The sequence below is a fragment of the Chinchilla lanigera genome, unplaced genomic scaffold (genome assembly GCF_000276665.1).
Source record: "Chinchilla lanigera isolate Chin_1 unplaced genomic scaffold, ChiLan1.0 scaffold00007, whole genome shotgun sequence".
In the NCBI taxonomy this organism is placed as follows: domain Eukaryota; kingdom Metazoa; phylum Chordata; class Mammalia; order Rodentia; family Chinchillidae; genus Chinchilla; species Chinchilla lanigera.
Genome location: NW_004955408.1, coordinates 1736952 through 1753148, shown reverse-complemented (window position 1 = coordinate 1753148; position 16197 = coordinate 1736952). Strand labels below are relative to the sequence as shown.

At 35.8% G+C, this 16197-nt stretch overlaps 1 protein-coding gene across 1 annotated transcript in view; it reads right to left on the bottom strand.

The window, feature by feature from the left end:
• Positions 1-5834: 5834 nt before the first annotated feature.
• Clk4 (CDC-like kinase 4) overlaps positions 5835-16197 on the bottom strand; it is a gene marked incomplete at its 5' end in the record, with an annotated part of 21032 nt that continues 10669 nt past the window's right edge. Inside the window, 8 exon segments of the mRNA XM_013508000.1 lie at positions 5835-6333; positions 6418-6508; positions 7252-7331; positions 9564-9646; positions 11708-11837; positions 12133-12227; positions 12429-12595; positions 12679-12795. Of these exon segments, the coding sequence (XP_013363454.1) occupies positions 6193-6333; positions 6418-6508; positions 7252-7331; positions 9564-9646; positions 11708-11837; positions 12133-12227; positions 12429-12595; positions 12679-12795 (904 nt within the window). The 3' untranslated portion in view covers positions 5835-6192.

Below are 16197 nucleotides of genomic sequence, written 5' to 3'. Positions count from 1 at the left end.
TATTTGAATCTTATTAAAAGATAATCAGTGGCTTAGAACAAAAATAACAATATACTAAGTAAAATGTATGACAACAGTACGAAGCCCAGGAGGGCGAACGTGGTAGGTTACTGTGTGAGTTTCATTCTATATGAGAACTGATGAACAATAAATAATCCATTACTGACTAAGCAATGGTCACAGAAGAATCAGGAACAATTTAAAAAGTCTCTAGAATCAAATGATATAAAATCATAACATATGAAAACTCACTGAACCCATGAAAGTAGTCCTACGAGGAATGCTTATAGCTGTGAATGCACACAGTAACATAACGATAACCTAAAGATGTATCTCAAAGTCCTAGACAAAGTAACAATCCAAACCCAAAATTAGAAGCGAAGAAATTATAAATATCAGAATAAAAACCAATGAAACTGAGACTTTAAAAAAAACCAAGAGAACAACAAATGAGATTTGGTTCTTTGAAAAGACAAACCTTTAGCTAAACTTAAAAGCAGTAGTAAAGAAAAAAACCCATATCTGTGCAATTAGAAATAAAAAGGTAAAAAACTGAAATACAGAGGATTTTAAAAAACTATTTTGAAACTCTGCATTCCAATAAATTGGAGAACTATAATAGAAATTCCTAAACATGTATAAATTACTAAGATTGAACCAAGAAGATATAAAAAGTCAAACTAGACAAATAACAGGCAATAAAATAGAAATAAAAACCCTAACAAGAAAAGCACAGGACCTAAAGGACTTAGCACAGATATCTACCAGAACTTCAGGCACGATCTAACACCAACACTCCTCAAACTCACTCCTGGAAGTTAGCATTACCGGATACTAAAACCAGACAAGGACTTAAAGGAAAAAAATACTATAAGCCCAATCTCCCTAATGAATACAGGTGTCAAATTTTTCAACAAGATACTGGCAAACAGAATGCAACACATCATTAATAAGATCATCAGCACGACCAAGGTGGCTTTATCCTGGGGGTGAATGGGACAGGAGGACCTTACCTCACAGTGATAAAAGCCATACATGACAAACCCAAACATTATACACTAAAGAGGAAAAACACAAAGCTTTCCCTCTAAAATCAACAGGAGTGACCACTCACCATCCCCGTTTAATACAGTACTTTAGCCACAGCAATCAGGGAAAATAAAAAGGATATATATGTATGAGAGAAAACTACCCTATTCAAATTTGACATGAAACTTTATAAAGATCCAAAAATGCCACCAAGACTCCTAGAACTAATAAAGTTAGCAAAGTAACAGGAAACACAAAAATCAATAGCATTTCTGTACACAATGAATTGCCATTAAGAAATGAGCCAAATGCTGAGAGCGGGGATGCAAGGCTGTAATCTCAGCACTCAGGAGGCTGAGGCAGGAGGATCACCATGAGTTTGAGGCCAGCCTGAGCTACAGGAGTGAGTTCAAGGTCAGCCTAGGCTACACAGCAAGACCTTGTCTCAAAACAAAACAAAAAAAAAAAAACAAAAAGAAAATAATATTGACAATAGCTTAAGAAAATACCTAGGAAGGTAAGGTAGGGAAACATCTCAATAACGAAAACTGTAACTCTGGGCCAGGGATATAGCTTAGCAGCAAAATGAGAACTGTAACTCTTTAAAAGAGAGAGACTGAAGAGTACACTGGAAAAATGGAAAGACATTCCCTGTTCCTGGATAGGCAAACGCAATATAGCATTGTCAAAATAGCCAGTTATGAAAAATGATACATATTTAATGCAATCCCAATCAAAATAACAATAGCACTCCTCATAGAACTTGAAAAAACACTTCTAAAGTTATACAGAATCAAAGGAGAGGCAGACTACCAAAAGCAAGCCTGAGCAACAAGAGCAAAGAGGTATCACTCAAATTATGCTCCAACACTACAGTGTTAAAGACAGCATGGCACTGGCACAAAAACAGGATTAAGAGAACAGAACAGAACAACCTCAGACACACTCAGCCATCTCATTTCAACAAAAGACCAAAAACATAGCCTCTTTAACAAATGATGCTGGGAAAACTGGGTATACGCATGCAGAAGAATGAATACAGACCCATTACCGCTCATTCTGTACTAAAACATAGATCAAAGAACTAGAGATAAAAACAGAAAGTCTGCTGGAAGACAGGTAAAATTCTTAAAGATATGGGCATAGTAAGGACTTTCTCAACAGAATTCCAATTACACAAAAATACCAGCAACACAGGATTATATAAACAGGCTACACAGCAAAGGAAACAGAGTGAAGAGACAGCCTACAAAAATTGGAAAGATTTTGCCAGCTATTCCTCAGGACTAATATCTAGAATAAAGAACTAAAACAAAAAACTAGACACCCTCCCACAATAAAACATATCAAAAAATGGGCTGGAATGATAGGCACTTCTCAGATGTACAAATGGCAGGTACAAAAAAAATGCTCCGCATCTTTGGACATAATGGAAATTAAAACAACACTGAAATTCCTCCTTACTTACAAATGGCTATCAAGAACTCACACAAAACACCCAAAAACAAATGCTGGTGACGTTGTGGAAAAAAAGGACGCTTCTACATTACTGATGGGAATGTGAACTAGTACAACCATTATGGAAATCAGTGTGGAGATTCCTTAAAAACCTAAAAATAGAATTTACATTTGATGCAGATATACTTCCAAGTATCTTCTCAAAAAGTTAAGACACATTACAGTGATACATGTATACCCTGAAGCAGCACACTTCACTATTGCTAAATCATGGAAGAGTCTGTATGCCCATCAACAGATGAATGGATAAAGAAAATTTAGTACATATACACTATGAAATATAGTCATAAAGTATAAATTTTGAGTCATTTGTGGGAAAATGACTGTACTTTGTAATGCTAAGTGAAATGTATTAGACATAGAAGGTAAATATCAAAATGATTTATGAGAAATTCAAAATATAATTTAAAGCAAGACGAAAGATGTTAGAAAACAAGGAGACAGACTCTGTGGACATAGGAAAGGACCTAGGGATAGGGAGAAATGAGAGAAGGGAAAGAGGAAGGATCAAGATAAGAGTATGTGTATGTACCAATACCACACAACAAATATATTATGTAGCACAAACATACACTAAAAACTGTTTTAAATGTAACACATCAAGTAATATAATCAAAGTAATACAACTTTCTACTCTCCATTTCATTCCAAGTCTTTACACAGAACTGTAAGAATCAAACTGATGTTTTTGATCTGGCATATTATTTCTTCACATAATGCTTGAAGACAGCAAACAAAAGTTTAGTCACAGTTTTGTTGTAATTATTAGAAGACCTGACCATGTCATTTCCAATTTCTCTGGTATCTAGCTCTTCAGGATTACTCTACTATCAACTACAAAATTTCACAGGGTGGTTTGCCTCCTATTGCTAGCTTTACTAACAGCAATCAATTCATCTACTTTGAAAATTCTGAGGAATGTACAAATTAATGAAAAACCTCAAATAGCAGCAACAGAAAACTAAAAACTATCTATTCACCTGTACTTCCATAAATGTCTCAAGAAAACTTAAGCTCAACTTTGACAGAATTTCTAGAAGCTATATGTCATATTATTAAGAAAAATACCTAAATTTAAAATGATCTATATTTACACAGTTAGATACGCCAAGCACTGTAAAAACAAACAGGCAACACAAAGAAACAACCCTGAAGCTTCAAAAAACGAGTTCTGAAGCATAAGGTAAAAGGCAACGAAAAGTAGAAACTTTAAAGGATGCCCTGAAACGCCTGCCCTGCAACCCCACCTCCTTGGGAGGTTAAGGCAGCAGGATCAAGCGTTTAAGGCCATCTGGGCAATGTGCTAGAACCCTACCTCAAAAAACGGTCCTAATTTTTAAAATTTCACATTAATTCTTACAATTCTGTAAGTCTAGGGATTACAAATACTGTTGGTTAATAATGTAAGTCATTCTCAGAAGAGAAAGGACGTAAATAACCATTAACTTCTTAGTAACAAATAATGTGAATATTTTCCTCTCCTGTATTTTGAGTTCAGCTCCTGAGAGAATGAGTTTGCGGTGCAAAGTTAACACACATGTGGAAACCTGAAACCCATGCAGGGAAACAAGAGGAAGCCTGGGTAAGTAGCAATGCAAGGATGAAATGGAAATGGAGTGGAAAATAAAATATGGCAAACATCTTAATCTGTACAAGGTGTGATAGAAATATACCATCAAAGTTTAAATTTTTAAAAAATTATCACAGTAAAACACTCACTGCCATGTATCACTCTAAATACTGCCCCCCCATGACGCTTGTATCTCACCCTTCTTGCCACTTCTGAAGCAGTTCTGCAAGTCCGCTCTTCTGAGCGTATTTACAGGGTGCAGTCCAAACAAGGGAATGCTTTGCCAAGTACCATCCAACAGAAAGACAGGCTTGTAAAACCATCAGTGTGTCCTCACTCACCTTATTCACCAGATCTAGCATTGTGTGCCTTCTGGCTCTTCCCCAAAGTCACAATGATCAGGAAAAGTAAACATTTTCAATCAGTTCAGGACATCAAGGCAGTCATGACAACCCAACTAAAGACATTCATGAAAAAGGACTTTCAGAACTGCTTGACAAAAGTGGCAAGACGGTAAGCATTTGCAGGGATCATCTTGAGGGAGATTAACGGTAATGTATCGTTCACTGTAATACTTTTTTAAAAAATTTAATATTCACCATATTTAACAGTTTCAGGGAAGAACAACTTTAAAAGATACCAAATGCTCCTTTAAGAAACATTACCACATGAAATACAGTTCATCTCAAGAGCACGTTCACTCTGTATGGACTGCATCAGAAGGCTAAATGCGAATTATGCAGTGATTCTACGGTAAATTTGTTTCAGCTTTAAATTTCAAGCCAACTTTTGGAACACAGCCTTACTGTACTGGCAAGTGCTGCCTTTGGATAAGACAGAAAACCTAGTATGGCTTCACTAGGATCACATAAAAGAATTTCATGCATTTTCTATTTAAAGTACACAGAAAAACTCAAAGCTATCTGAAATCCCCTTATGAAGTGGGGATATTTTCAAAATATCTAGCATAAAAAAACTAGCATCTGATTATGAATTCTGTAATGAAAAAGTCTACCTTACAGACTAACGTTTTTTACTAAATTAGTATTTGCCACGCAGTTTTCAATGGGAAAATAGGTAAACTAGGAAAAATACATATAAGCAAAACTTCTGTTAACCAAACAAATTCTGGAAATTTAAAAAAAGGAATTACTGTAAGCATACGTTGCTTCATAACAGCCTTAATTCTCACAAACTGGGGTTGAGTATTTGTTAAGGACACATATTAGGCAATATGAAGACTCCTCAGGAGCTGCAATTAAAAACTAAAACCTAAAAGGCTAAAGGTGTAGGTCAGTGCTAGATCACTTGCATGAGACCCTGGGTTTGACCCCTAGCACCACAAAACCAAACAAGCAAAAAATTAAAACCTGTTATCAGCATTCCTATTTTTATGTCTGATTCATCAAATCACCCTGGGAAAATACGATTTTCCAAGATGACTTTCCAACTAGAAGTTAATGTTAAATGAAGAGTGTACATGGCTTTATTAAACAACCTGTCCTAATGAACAAACTAGACGCCTTTGCATGAACACTTACTTATCCCCACTGACATCACCCAAGTAAAACAGAACACAAAAGTTAGGGTTCAAAAGAACTCTAACAGGAATTATTTTATATCAGTTTTGGTTTCTAGTATCTGTCTGCCTAGAGTTACAAGCACAGAAATAAAAGCTCTAATTTTGAGGTATTTAAAGAATATTCACTTAAGAATATATAGTAGTCAGGATTTCCTTTTACTCAAAAAAAAAAAAAAAAAAATCACTCCAAAGTTGACCTCCATGTACAAAAGACAAGATCAATCACATTTATCACTGGACACACAAAGATATTCCAAAGGCCTTTAAAAATGGCAATCTCAAAAAGAAAACATATTATTTTTAACGTTTATATTTCATTCATTATCAAGACCATACTTGCTTAACAAGGCAATTATGCTACCTATATAAAACATACAGTATTTACACTTAACTGTACAAAATAATTTAATGTTTACAAAAATATTAGAATGTTTAGTTGACTGACACAGTCTTAAAGAAATCTCTTCTAGAGAAGCATATAGTAAGACCACTTTCATTTCTTTTTTAATAAGTCAAAGAAAGGATGCTGTAATGCTTCATCCAAGGTAATTCTTTTAGTTGGATCATATTCTAACATTCTTCGAACCAGGTCAAATAGCTTCTCATGTTCTTCATCATGACTGAGCATAAACTCCTAGGGGGAAAATATTCTCATTAAAAAAGATTTAGTAATAGTGTAAATGTTATTTTTTTTAACGTTAACACTTTTCCCTTTTACCTTTAGTGGTTTGCAACGTCTCCTAACGTATCTACCAGCAGAACTATGTTCATCCCAATCTAGCTGGTTATGGTGAAAATACTTGCGTTTCCTACAAGGAAAAAGAAGTCTGGATTAGTAAGTAACGGAAGACTCACATCTTTACCTGGCCCCAAATGGGATGGGGGACAAACGTAAGTACAGCATCTCTCTAGGTGGACAGACATACACCTGCTTATAATTTTAAAAAAAACCCAAACATTACATATGACACCTTATATAGTATCTTGCTTTACCTTCAACCCCCTTAGATTTAACACCCCAACTAAGTTCTTCCCTAAATACTATACACGGAACAACGCCAGCTTTAAAACAGAGACTCGTGAATCCATTCCTACGACTTCTGATTTCTTTAGATCTGGAATGGGGATAGAAATCTTTAACCCCCTACGTGACTGCTCTGGTGAAGCTGTGTTTAGAACCACTGTAGTATCTTGTCCAAGGACATATAGTTAGCAGGAAATTTCAATTTAGACTGCTAGGACTCCAAAAAGATAAGCTTTTTCACAGTCTCAAGTGCTACTTTTACATCAACATGGGAAAACATTTACGCAAAGTTTAACCTAAGTATAAAAAGCCCCATACCATTTCATTATTAAGATCATAACGTAAATACTGAACTGTATTTTGGAAACACGACTTTAAAGGGTAGAATGTATTATGGTGTCATCAGTACAGGAAACCAAAAAAATAACCCACAGTCCTTAGAATAAAAATTATGGACAATTTTAGGTCTTCTATAGTTTGGAGAGAGACTGCATGTACCCAACAAAAGACTTAAATCTTAACACAGACCTTGTTTTCTGAATCATGTGTGTTGGGATGGGTCCTAGTATTCGTTCCATCATTGCCAGGTGCTCTTTACTATCATGAGTCTAATAAAAGTAGAAATAAGGAATTCGGACAATTATTGCCTACATGTATATTAAAAGAAAACATGAGAATACAATACTGTGTTGATATAGGACTAGACTGGCCAGCTACAGGATTTACACTACACAAATTGTAAACACAATTCCACAAAGGAACAAAATTGAACAAGCTGTGCTGTCTGGTGCAAACACAGTAAAACTAAAGTCTCTGAGATGGGTTAGTAAGATCTGACAGCAATCAACATGTAACCTGTTCAATGTAAAACAGAACAAACTTCCTTCTTTTTTTGTCCTTCCTGTACTAAGGAATAGTTGGAGATTACCAGCAAACTGCTGCTTTTTCATTTAATCAGCTGCTTAATCAAAGTGATCATCTACCCAACAAACAGTGCACTTATTACCACATATATCCCAGGCAATGAAAATACACTGCCAATATCCTCACAACGGTACTGAGCTACGTGTGTGGGAATGAGTTTAAAGATGCTAACACACTAGCTGCTAGTCACATAGCTCACGAATGAGGAAACTTCAGTCATAACCCCAAATCAAAGTTCATATTCATAATGCAGCAGTAATGCAGCTTTAGCTAGAACAGAATAGAAGAAAACTGCTAAAATACAGCTGAAATGAATGGTAGGCTTCTAGAGCTGAGGCTGGCAAACTTTCAGGACAGAGCCAAACAGTAAACATCTGACTTGGCTGCTCACAAAGTGGTCAGTTTTATTTATATCTATAATTTTTATTTTATTTTTTGCAGGGTTGGGGGTCAAACCCAGGCCCTTGCACATACTAGGCAAGTGACCTACTACATTTCCATTCTCTGACCCTTTTTAAAAACAGGCACCAGACAAAACCTCACCACGGGCCAGTTTGCCAACTCACTACTATAAAACCAGCTACCTGCCACAACTGGTGGATAACCATGGTTCCAGACACTGAACCTGTCTACCCACCCAAGAGTACTTTCAACAGGATTTCTACAAATCAGACACAAACAGAAGCCTAGTGAGGGGCCCATAGTGAACTTGTACTTGTGTTATAGCCACCTAAGTGACTCTTAGCTCTGCTTCTCCGTCCCTGCATTGCTGTAACTTTCAGTCAACCTTAACAGTACTGAGCTGGGATCTCCACAAACCAAGCAAAACTTAACAACGGAGCACCTTGATTGCACAACTACATTTATTCTTCAGTAGTTGCATACCAAAGGTTTCAAGACCTTTAGATGTAAGTAAAATCATCAGGGAAAAAAAGGAAACCAAAATAGGGTCTTTTATTTTTGTTTTGCCAATTAAAAACTTCTACTTGAAAAATTCAACTACCAACTACCACCACCGTCATTTAATAAATGGGATACTTTAATAGTAGGAGGGATAATCTCTAAATAAAGACTAGAATGGTAACTCTACAAAACTGTTTTTATTTTGGGCCAGTCTACATTTGGAAACCATTTTTCTGTTTTGTTTTTTTTTCCCTCTTCTGGTACCAGGAATTGAACTAACAACCTTGCGCTTGCCAGGCAGGCGCTGTGCCGATGAACTAAATAAATCCCCAGCCCCTGGAAACCATTTTTCTTCAAAGATAAAACAAGTACCTTTCAAAGTATACAGAAGTCTTCACCTGCTGCCATCATCTTTCCATTTTACACAAGATACTCTGACAGTGTGATGTTTCCTGACTACTCTTCTGCATTCAGATACTTTTCCCTTTGTATGCTTAGGTTTCTGACTAGCTTCAACTCCTGGGTCCCCCTACACTTTTTACACTGTTCCACTGTTCCTTGTCTTTTGCATGACTTCCTTGAGGACAGAGATGCTATGTACTTAGAACTTAGAAATACCCAAGAAATTATAGATGCTTAATTCTTAAAGTAGCTGTTTTCCTGAATTTTTTTACAAAAAAAAAAAAAAAGAATAGGATATTCAACACAACTAGAGATGAATTAAAACTAGCTATGTCAACACCAATGCAAATATACAGAGCTCTGCCACTTAAAAGGGAACAGGAGACATTATGAGCTACAGAAGAACCTTGTATTTGAGATGCCAATTACATGCAAAGGGAGCTATGAGCATTCATTAACAGTGAATTTCGTCTAATTGTGCTTTTACAGAAGGTAACAATTTGCGTATGTTTTAATCTCAAAAATAACGATATATGGAAGCTAAAATTTTAACATGCCTTTAACACTTAGAATTGATCGTGAATTATTAAATAAAAATTACTAATACATACCTGAAAGACTGTAAATCCAAGGTAATATTCAATAAGGATACAACCTATGCTCCAAACATCACAAGGCTGAGACCAACCTAAAGCTATTTAAAACAAACATAAACACCTTACTATGTATCAACTTTTAAATGCAAATCCACTAAATCCTTCCCTATTATGGGTGTGTTCTTTACAGTCTATTTGGAGAACACAATAAATTCCTGGTTTACTCTCAGAATAGATCACACAGTATGATGCATCTGCTTATATGAAAATAAAGTATTTTAAACTGGAAAGGGGAGGGCTGGGGATTTAGCTCAGCAGCACAGCGCCTGCCTGGTAAGTGTGAGACTGCAAGTTCAATTCCTGGTACCGTGGTTGGGGTGGGGATGGAACAAAAAACACACAACAAAACAAAAAAGCAAATGTGTATTTCTGCCGGGCATGGTGGCGCACGCCTGTAATCCCAGCACTCGGGAGGCTGAGGCAGGAGGATCACTGCGAGTTCAAGACCAGCCTGGACTACAAAGTGAGTTGAAGGCCAGCCTGAATTTCATATCAAACTCCTGTCTCAAAAAGACAAAAAAAAAAAAAAACCAAACTGGAAAGGGGCATTGTTTTTTTTGCGGGGGTGGAGGGTGGGTTTCCAGTACTGGGAATTGAACTCACAACCTTGCACTTGCCAGGCAGGCGCTGTGCTGCTGAGCTAAATCCCCAGCCCTAAGGGGCATTTTATATACAGTAAGAAGGACTAGCATTTTCCAACTACTATCCCATAATCTGTCTTCATATGATGGGCAACACTACTACTACAACTATTATACTTCATTCATGGTGCATGCAGACATATCTACATTAGTACAACTAACAGGTCCTATAATTATCTCAAAACATAATTACTTAGCCTTTATCAATTATAACCAACTTGACAAATGAGTTTACTTCTTCCATTTAAAAATACTATTTTATAAGCTAGATAAAGAAATTAGAGATACTTAAATCCACAGACAGGGAAATACACAAACACACACTTCAGGCTGTATATACATGATTATATGTACTTTCTCCTTCACAATTTTCAATGGCAGTACTACTCAGTAATGGACAATATACTAACTTTCTTAAGCCTATATTCCATTGAAAAGAACAAATCCTATAGACATTTTAACCTTTTAAAGATCAAATATTTAGTAAATCAGTAATACAAATACAACCTTCTTTAAAAGATTTTCATTTACTTTCTGTAACATTACTGGAGTTAAAAGAAAAAGGAGAAGCAATATATTCAAAGGCCTTAACTGTGCCCCAGTCATTTTTGCTGACACCCCCCCCCCAGTGTCCATCATTTGAATACATGGATGATATATTATGGTGTCAACTTGTGGTCAACACATGCAGAACCTACAAACACTAGAACCTAGACCTCAGATAAAAAGCTTTCTTCTTAAACCATGCCCATTTTCTTAATACTGTATTGGTTTCCACCAGGCGACTATAACCTTTTGCAGCACATTACCCCATTCTTGGACAAGTCACTTCTGAAACTCTCCAATTCTGAACTACCTCTATTAGCACCTGATATGAACTTCTCCCACTGTCTCCAAGCCTCCATCCCATCTTTGATGTATGACCTGATCTCTAACTTTTAAATTTTAAGTTATAAGTGCTCCCTGAGTTCCTATTTCAAAACTGCACCTTAACTCATTTTCTTTTCCAGTCTTTCTATCAATGAGTATTACAGACTTTCCTCTTAACAGGACCTTCTTTCTAATCCTCTTGATCTTTATCTACTCTGAATCAAGAGTCTGCCAATCAAACACTTAGCATTTTTACCAGAATCATACTTTTCTGACAGTATGAAAATGGGTACCTACAAAACTTTGAAACCACAATGCTATAATGCACTTAGCTAACAGAACCTATTCTTTTATATCACTTAAGATTAACTTGGGTTATCTAGTAGTATCACAAATGGGATCACATTTTTAGCAGCTAGGAAAAATACTTGTATTAATGTTCACACATTTTTTATGAAAACAGAAAATTTCTTTTGTATTCCACTAAGAAAAGTCATTCTAGTCATGCCCTTCTCCACCCCAATAAAAGCTGTAAGCAACAAAAACTTCACCTTCAGTTACAGTATAAGTAGTCTAGTGTCTACTGACCCAAAATAACCTCTGGGGCTCTGTAGTGCCTTGTGGACACCAAAGTACTATGATGTTCATCATCATATGTTGCACTTCCGAAGTCAACAACTTTGATGTCTGTGTTTTTCAGTGTGCGTTCATCACGTTTCTAGAGAAGAACAATTGAATATACATGAAACTCACTAACAGCATAAAATATTCCAAAGCACTATTTAAAAAAGCTTACTGGGAATTTTTTCTTTTTTTTTTGCAGTGCTAAGGACTGAAGCCAGGCCCTTGAACATGCTGGGCAAGTGCTCTACCACTGAGCTAACCCCGAGCCCTGGTTCTTTTGTGGTTAAACATCAGGATATAATGAGGTTCGGATGTAAAATCCCTCAAAGATCGCCAAGCAAATTAATTTTAAGGACAACCACCAAAATTAAAATAAGTCTTTAACTTACCATTTTAGAATTATATTTGACTACATAGTCCGATTTCACAAATAAAATATTTTCAGGTTTCAGATCTGTATGGGTTAATTTATTATGGTGCAAAACTACAAAGAGAACGAAAGAGACATATTTTACTTATACATTTAATTGGTATCAGCAGGGGTGACAAGGGATTAGCAATGGATGTGGTGGTTCAAAGGGCTTTCATCTTTGCCTGTATTATGTATTTTTACTGACAAGTTTTGATGTTGCTCATATAATAAAAAAATTTCTGGTGTTTATGAAGATTTATCATGTATACTTACAATTTATTGACTGGCAGATCTGATATGCCATCTGCCTGATGTGATCAATTTGAAATGGCAGAAAGCTGTTTTCCTTAATGAAGTCATAGGTACTGAGTCCCAGCAGTTCAAAAACAATACACACATGACCATGATGATCAAACCATTCTAGCATCTGGACACATCGACTAAAAGAGATCAAAATAATAACTGAGTTCACAGCACTCTATTTCAAGTAATATGATGGCTCATGGTTCAAATGTATACTCACAAGACACTATGGGGATCTGTACTATTTAAATGCTCTAATACTTGGATTTCTGAACGAGCTGCCTCACGATAACGGCCTACATTTTTTACAATCTTCACAGCTACATGTAAGCCATCCCTAAAAAACAAAGTTCAGATGAATATGTTAATGTACAGGAATGGGTTAAAACATGTACCCTTTAATCTATAATCTTAATTACCAATTCCTCTATGCTGTTCTTCTAAGATAATCTTTTGGAGTATATTATACCAAGTTCTATATAATATTCTAATAAAGTATATATGATGCAAGTGATTCCTTAAGACTTATGAACATAATACTTATGAACTCCTAAACTTTTACCTAGGCCTTACACAAAAAGTATGTATTATATATTCATTTATATAAAGATATAAACCAAGATGTAACTACTGAAAGCATTCATTCAGCAAGCAAGACCTACTTGGTGTCAGGCAAGCCTTAGTGACAAAAAGGACTTGTCTCTACATGCCTCACAGTCTAATGGAAGACAGGTGAACAACACATTTCTTCCCAGACGAGGTAAAGCCCTATTAAAACATGCATTAAAACTATCTACTGAGTACAGAAAGATGGCTGTGAAACCAAACTGGAAGGGAAATGAAACATTCAGCAAAGATACCATCTACAAGTCATCAAGTCAAGAATACGCTTTGAACAATTATGGGCAAGAACACAGGAAAAAGGGCTGGGGATATAGCTCAGTGGCATAAGTGCCTGCCTGGCAAGCGCAAGGTCCTGAGTTCAAACCCCAGAACTGCAAAAAAAAAAAAAAAAAAAAAAAAAAAAAAAAAAAAAAAAAAAATAGACCAATTGGAAAGGCTGGGCTTAAAATTATTATCCTAGTGCCTCAGCCTCTTAGAGCACTGGGATTACAGGTATGGGCCACACTTGTTTAGTCAACTAATTTTCCAAATACATAGAGTAAAAATTACAAGAGAAATAACTAATTACAGAAGCTAATAAGCAATCATAGGAACTACTTTATTCAACACCATCTATATACATGTGGAAATCTAAATCCAAATGCATGTTCTTTTAGGAAGGCATAAATTCTAAAAACTGATTATAGGGAAGAGAGAAAATTGAACACATCACTTACCAATGAAGAAATAGCATGAAAATTGCAAATACCATCCCCAAGTGCCATGCTAAGATAAAAATCATACAAGAATACTACTAGTACTCTTTAAACTTTTTTCTTGTCTTTTTGAGACAGGGTTATGCTATGCAGTTGTGAGCTCACTTTGCAGCCCAGGCTGGTCTCAAACTTGCAATGACCCTCCTACTTTAGCCTCCTGAGTGCTGGGATTACAGGTATTCACCACCACACCCAGCTAGTACTCCTTAAAATTTCCCAAAAATTTTTTCAAAAAAAGGAAAAGAATTCTTTTTTGATTGTTTTTTGTGATACTGGTGCATGAACCCAGGACCTTTGCATAGAGCTGAAATCCCAGCCCTTTTGTATTTTTTGAGTCAGAGATTTACTAAGTCACTATGCTGCCCAGGCTGGGCTCAAAATTGTGATCCTCCTGCTTCATCCTCTCACAATGCTGCAATAAACATGGGTATGTAGATATCACTGTAATATGATGTCTAACACTTTTAGGAAGACACCTAGATGGGAAATATCTGGATTGAATGGAATTTTCAGGTTTAGTTTTCTAAGGAATCTCCATAATGATTTCCATATTGGTTGTACTAGCTTACATTCCCACCAACAGTGTACAAGGGTTCCCTTTTCCCTGCAGCCTACTCAACATTTGTTATTACTTCATTTCTTGGTGATAGCCATTCTTTCCGGAATAAGATGGAATCTCAGGGTTGTTTTAATTTACATATTCCGAGATGTCAGAGATGTTGAACATTTTTTTATGTATTTATTGGCTATTTGTACTTCTTCTGAAAAGTGTTTGTTCATTTCACTTGTCCATTTTTGATTGGGTCTTTTATTAGAGGGAGCCTAAACTTTGAATTCTTTATATGTTTTACATACTAGTCCTCTGTCTGAAGACTAGATGGCAGAAATATTTTCCCATTCTTTCTCTTCACTCTGTTGTTTTTTTCCCTTGTTCAGCAAAAGCCTTTTAATTTGATATGATCTCATTTGTTTCTTTTCCCAACAGAATTTAAGAGTCTATTCTTACATTGAATTTCTGGAATCTTGACTATAGTGTGCCTGGCTGTAGATTTTTTTTTATTGTGGCTAACTGGAGTTCTATATGACTCACTTATCTGTATGTCAAATTCTTTTTCCCTGCCAGGGAAGTTTTCTGCCATGTTTGTGAACATTTTTTTTAAACGTATCATTTGTGCTATCTCCTCCTTTTTCATTGACTCCAATCAATCTTATGTTATTCTTCTTTGCATCATCTAGTAGCTGCTATATTGATTTCTCATGCTCCATTGCTATTTTTAAGAAATCTTTCTTTTCATGATTGCTAATCATAAGCTTGTCTTCTATGTCTGAGATTCTGTCCTCACATTAACTCATTCTGCTGCAGATCCTTTCAATGGAATTTCTATTCTCCTGAATATCTACTTGAATCTGTTTTATGGATTCTATTTCTTTCCTATGTTGGATATTCATGATTTCCATAATTTTCTTAGGCTCCTCTTTTTACCTGTATCTGCTCTAGAATGACTAAGTATGGTTTTTATTGTAGTCATCATCTCTGTAGTTATCTGGGAAATTATTTCTGACTTGATTTTTTCTAGAGTGTCATTAATTTGCCTTGTTGTTACCACTTCAGAGAAGCCAGGTGGATAGCTTTCACATTATACCACCTCAGAGACCCTGATTTTGCCTTTGGTAAACTGAATGTTTGGAGTGGCGTCTTTTTAAAGTGTTGTCTCATTTTCTTCTCTTGGTTTTTGTTTTTATTTTTTTTTTTGTTTAATTCCTGGGGTGATGCTTGCAAATTGCCTATGGTAAGTTGCTTTATTGCTAATATTTAGAATCCTTAGGAAATGACTACTTCTCAGAGGTGTCTTCCAGATGTAGCTGGTTTTGGGGTTTTGAGTCTGTTGCAAGATCCTACCTCTTCAGTTTGTTGGGTTGAGAATCTACTGACTGCTTGACCCAGCCCCTGATTCTTTGGTTCTGTCCCTCAGTATTTTCTATGACCCTTAAGTAATGTCAATCTTGGAATACAAGGAAAAATACCTGGTTAGAACAATTGTGTCACTTTGCCTAAAGTGGTACAATTGGCAATAACAATAGCATTAAACACAGCCTAGAAAATCACAAACTGAGGTAATCATTAATTTGCCACATTTAACCATATGAACTAGATTTGGTTTTTTTGTTTGTTTGTTTTTCTTTTTTATTTTAAAAATAAAAGGAGGAAAACATTAACAGACAGATAACATTTTACAAAATAGCAAAAGAACAGTACAGACAATACAGAGTTACAAACAAAGTGGCAGGGAATTAACAATGCTTGTTGTATTACATATTGATATCTTCAAAGTGGTTTCTCATGAAAACAGATATAGACA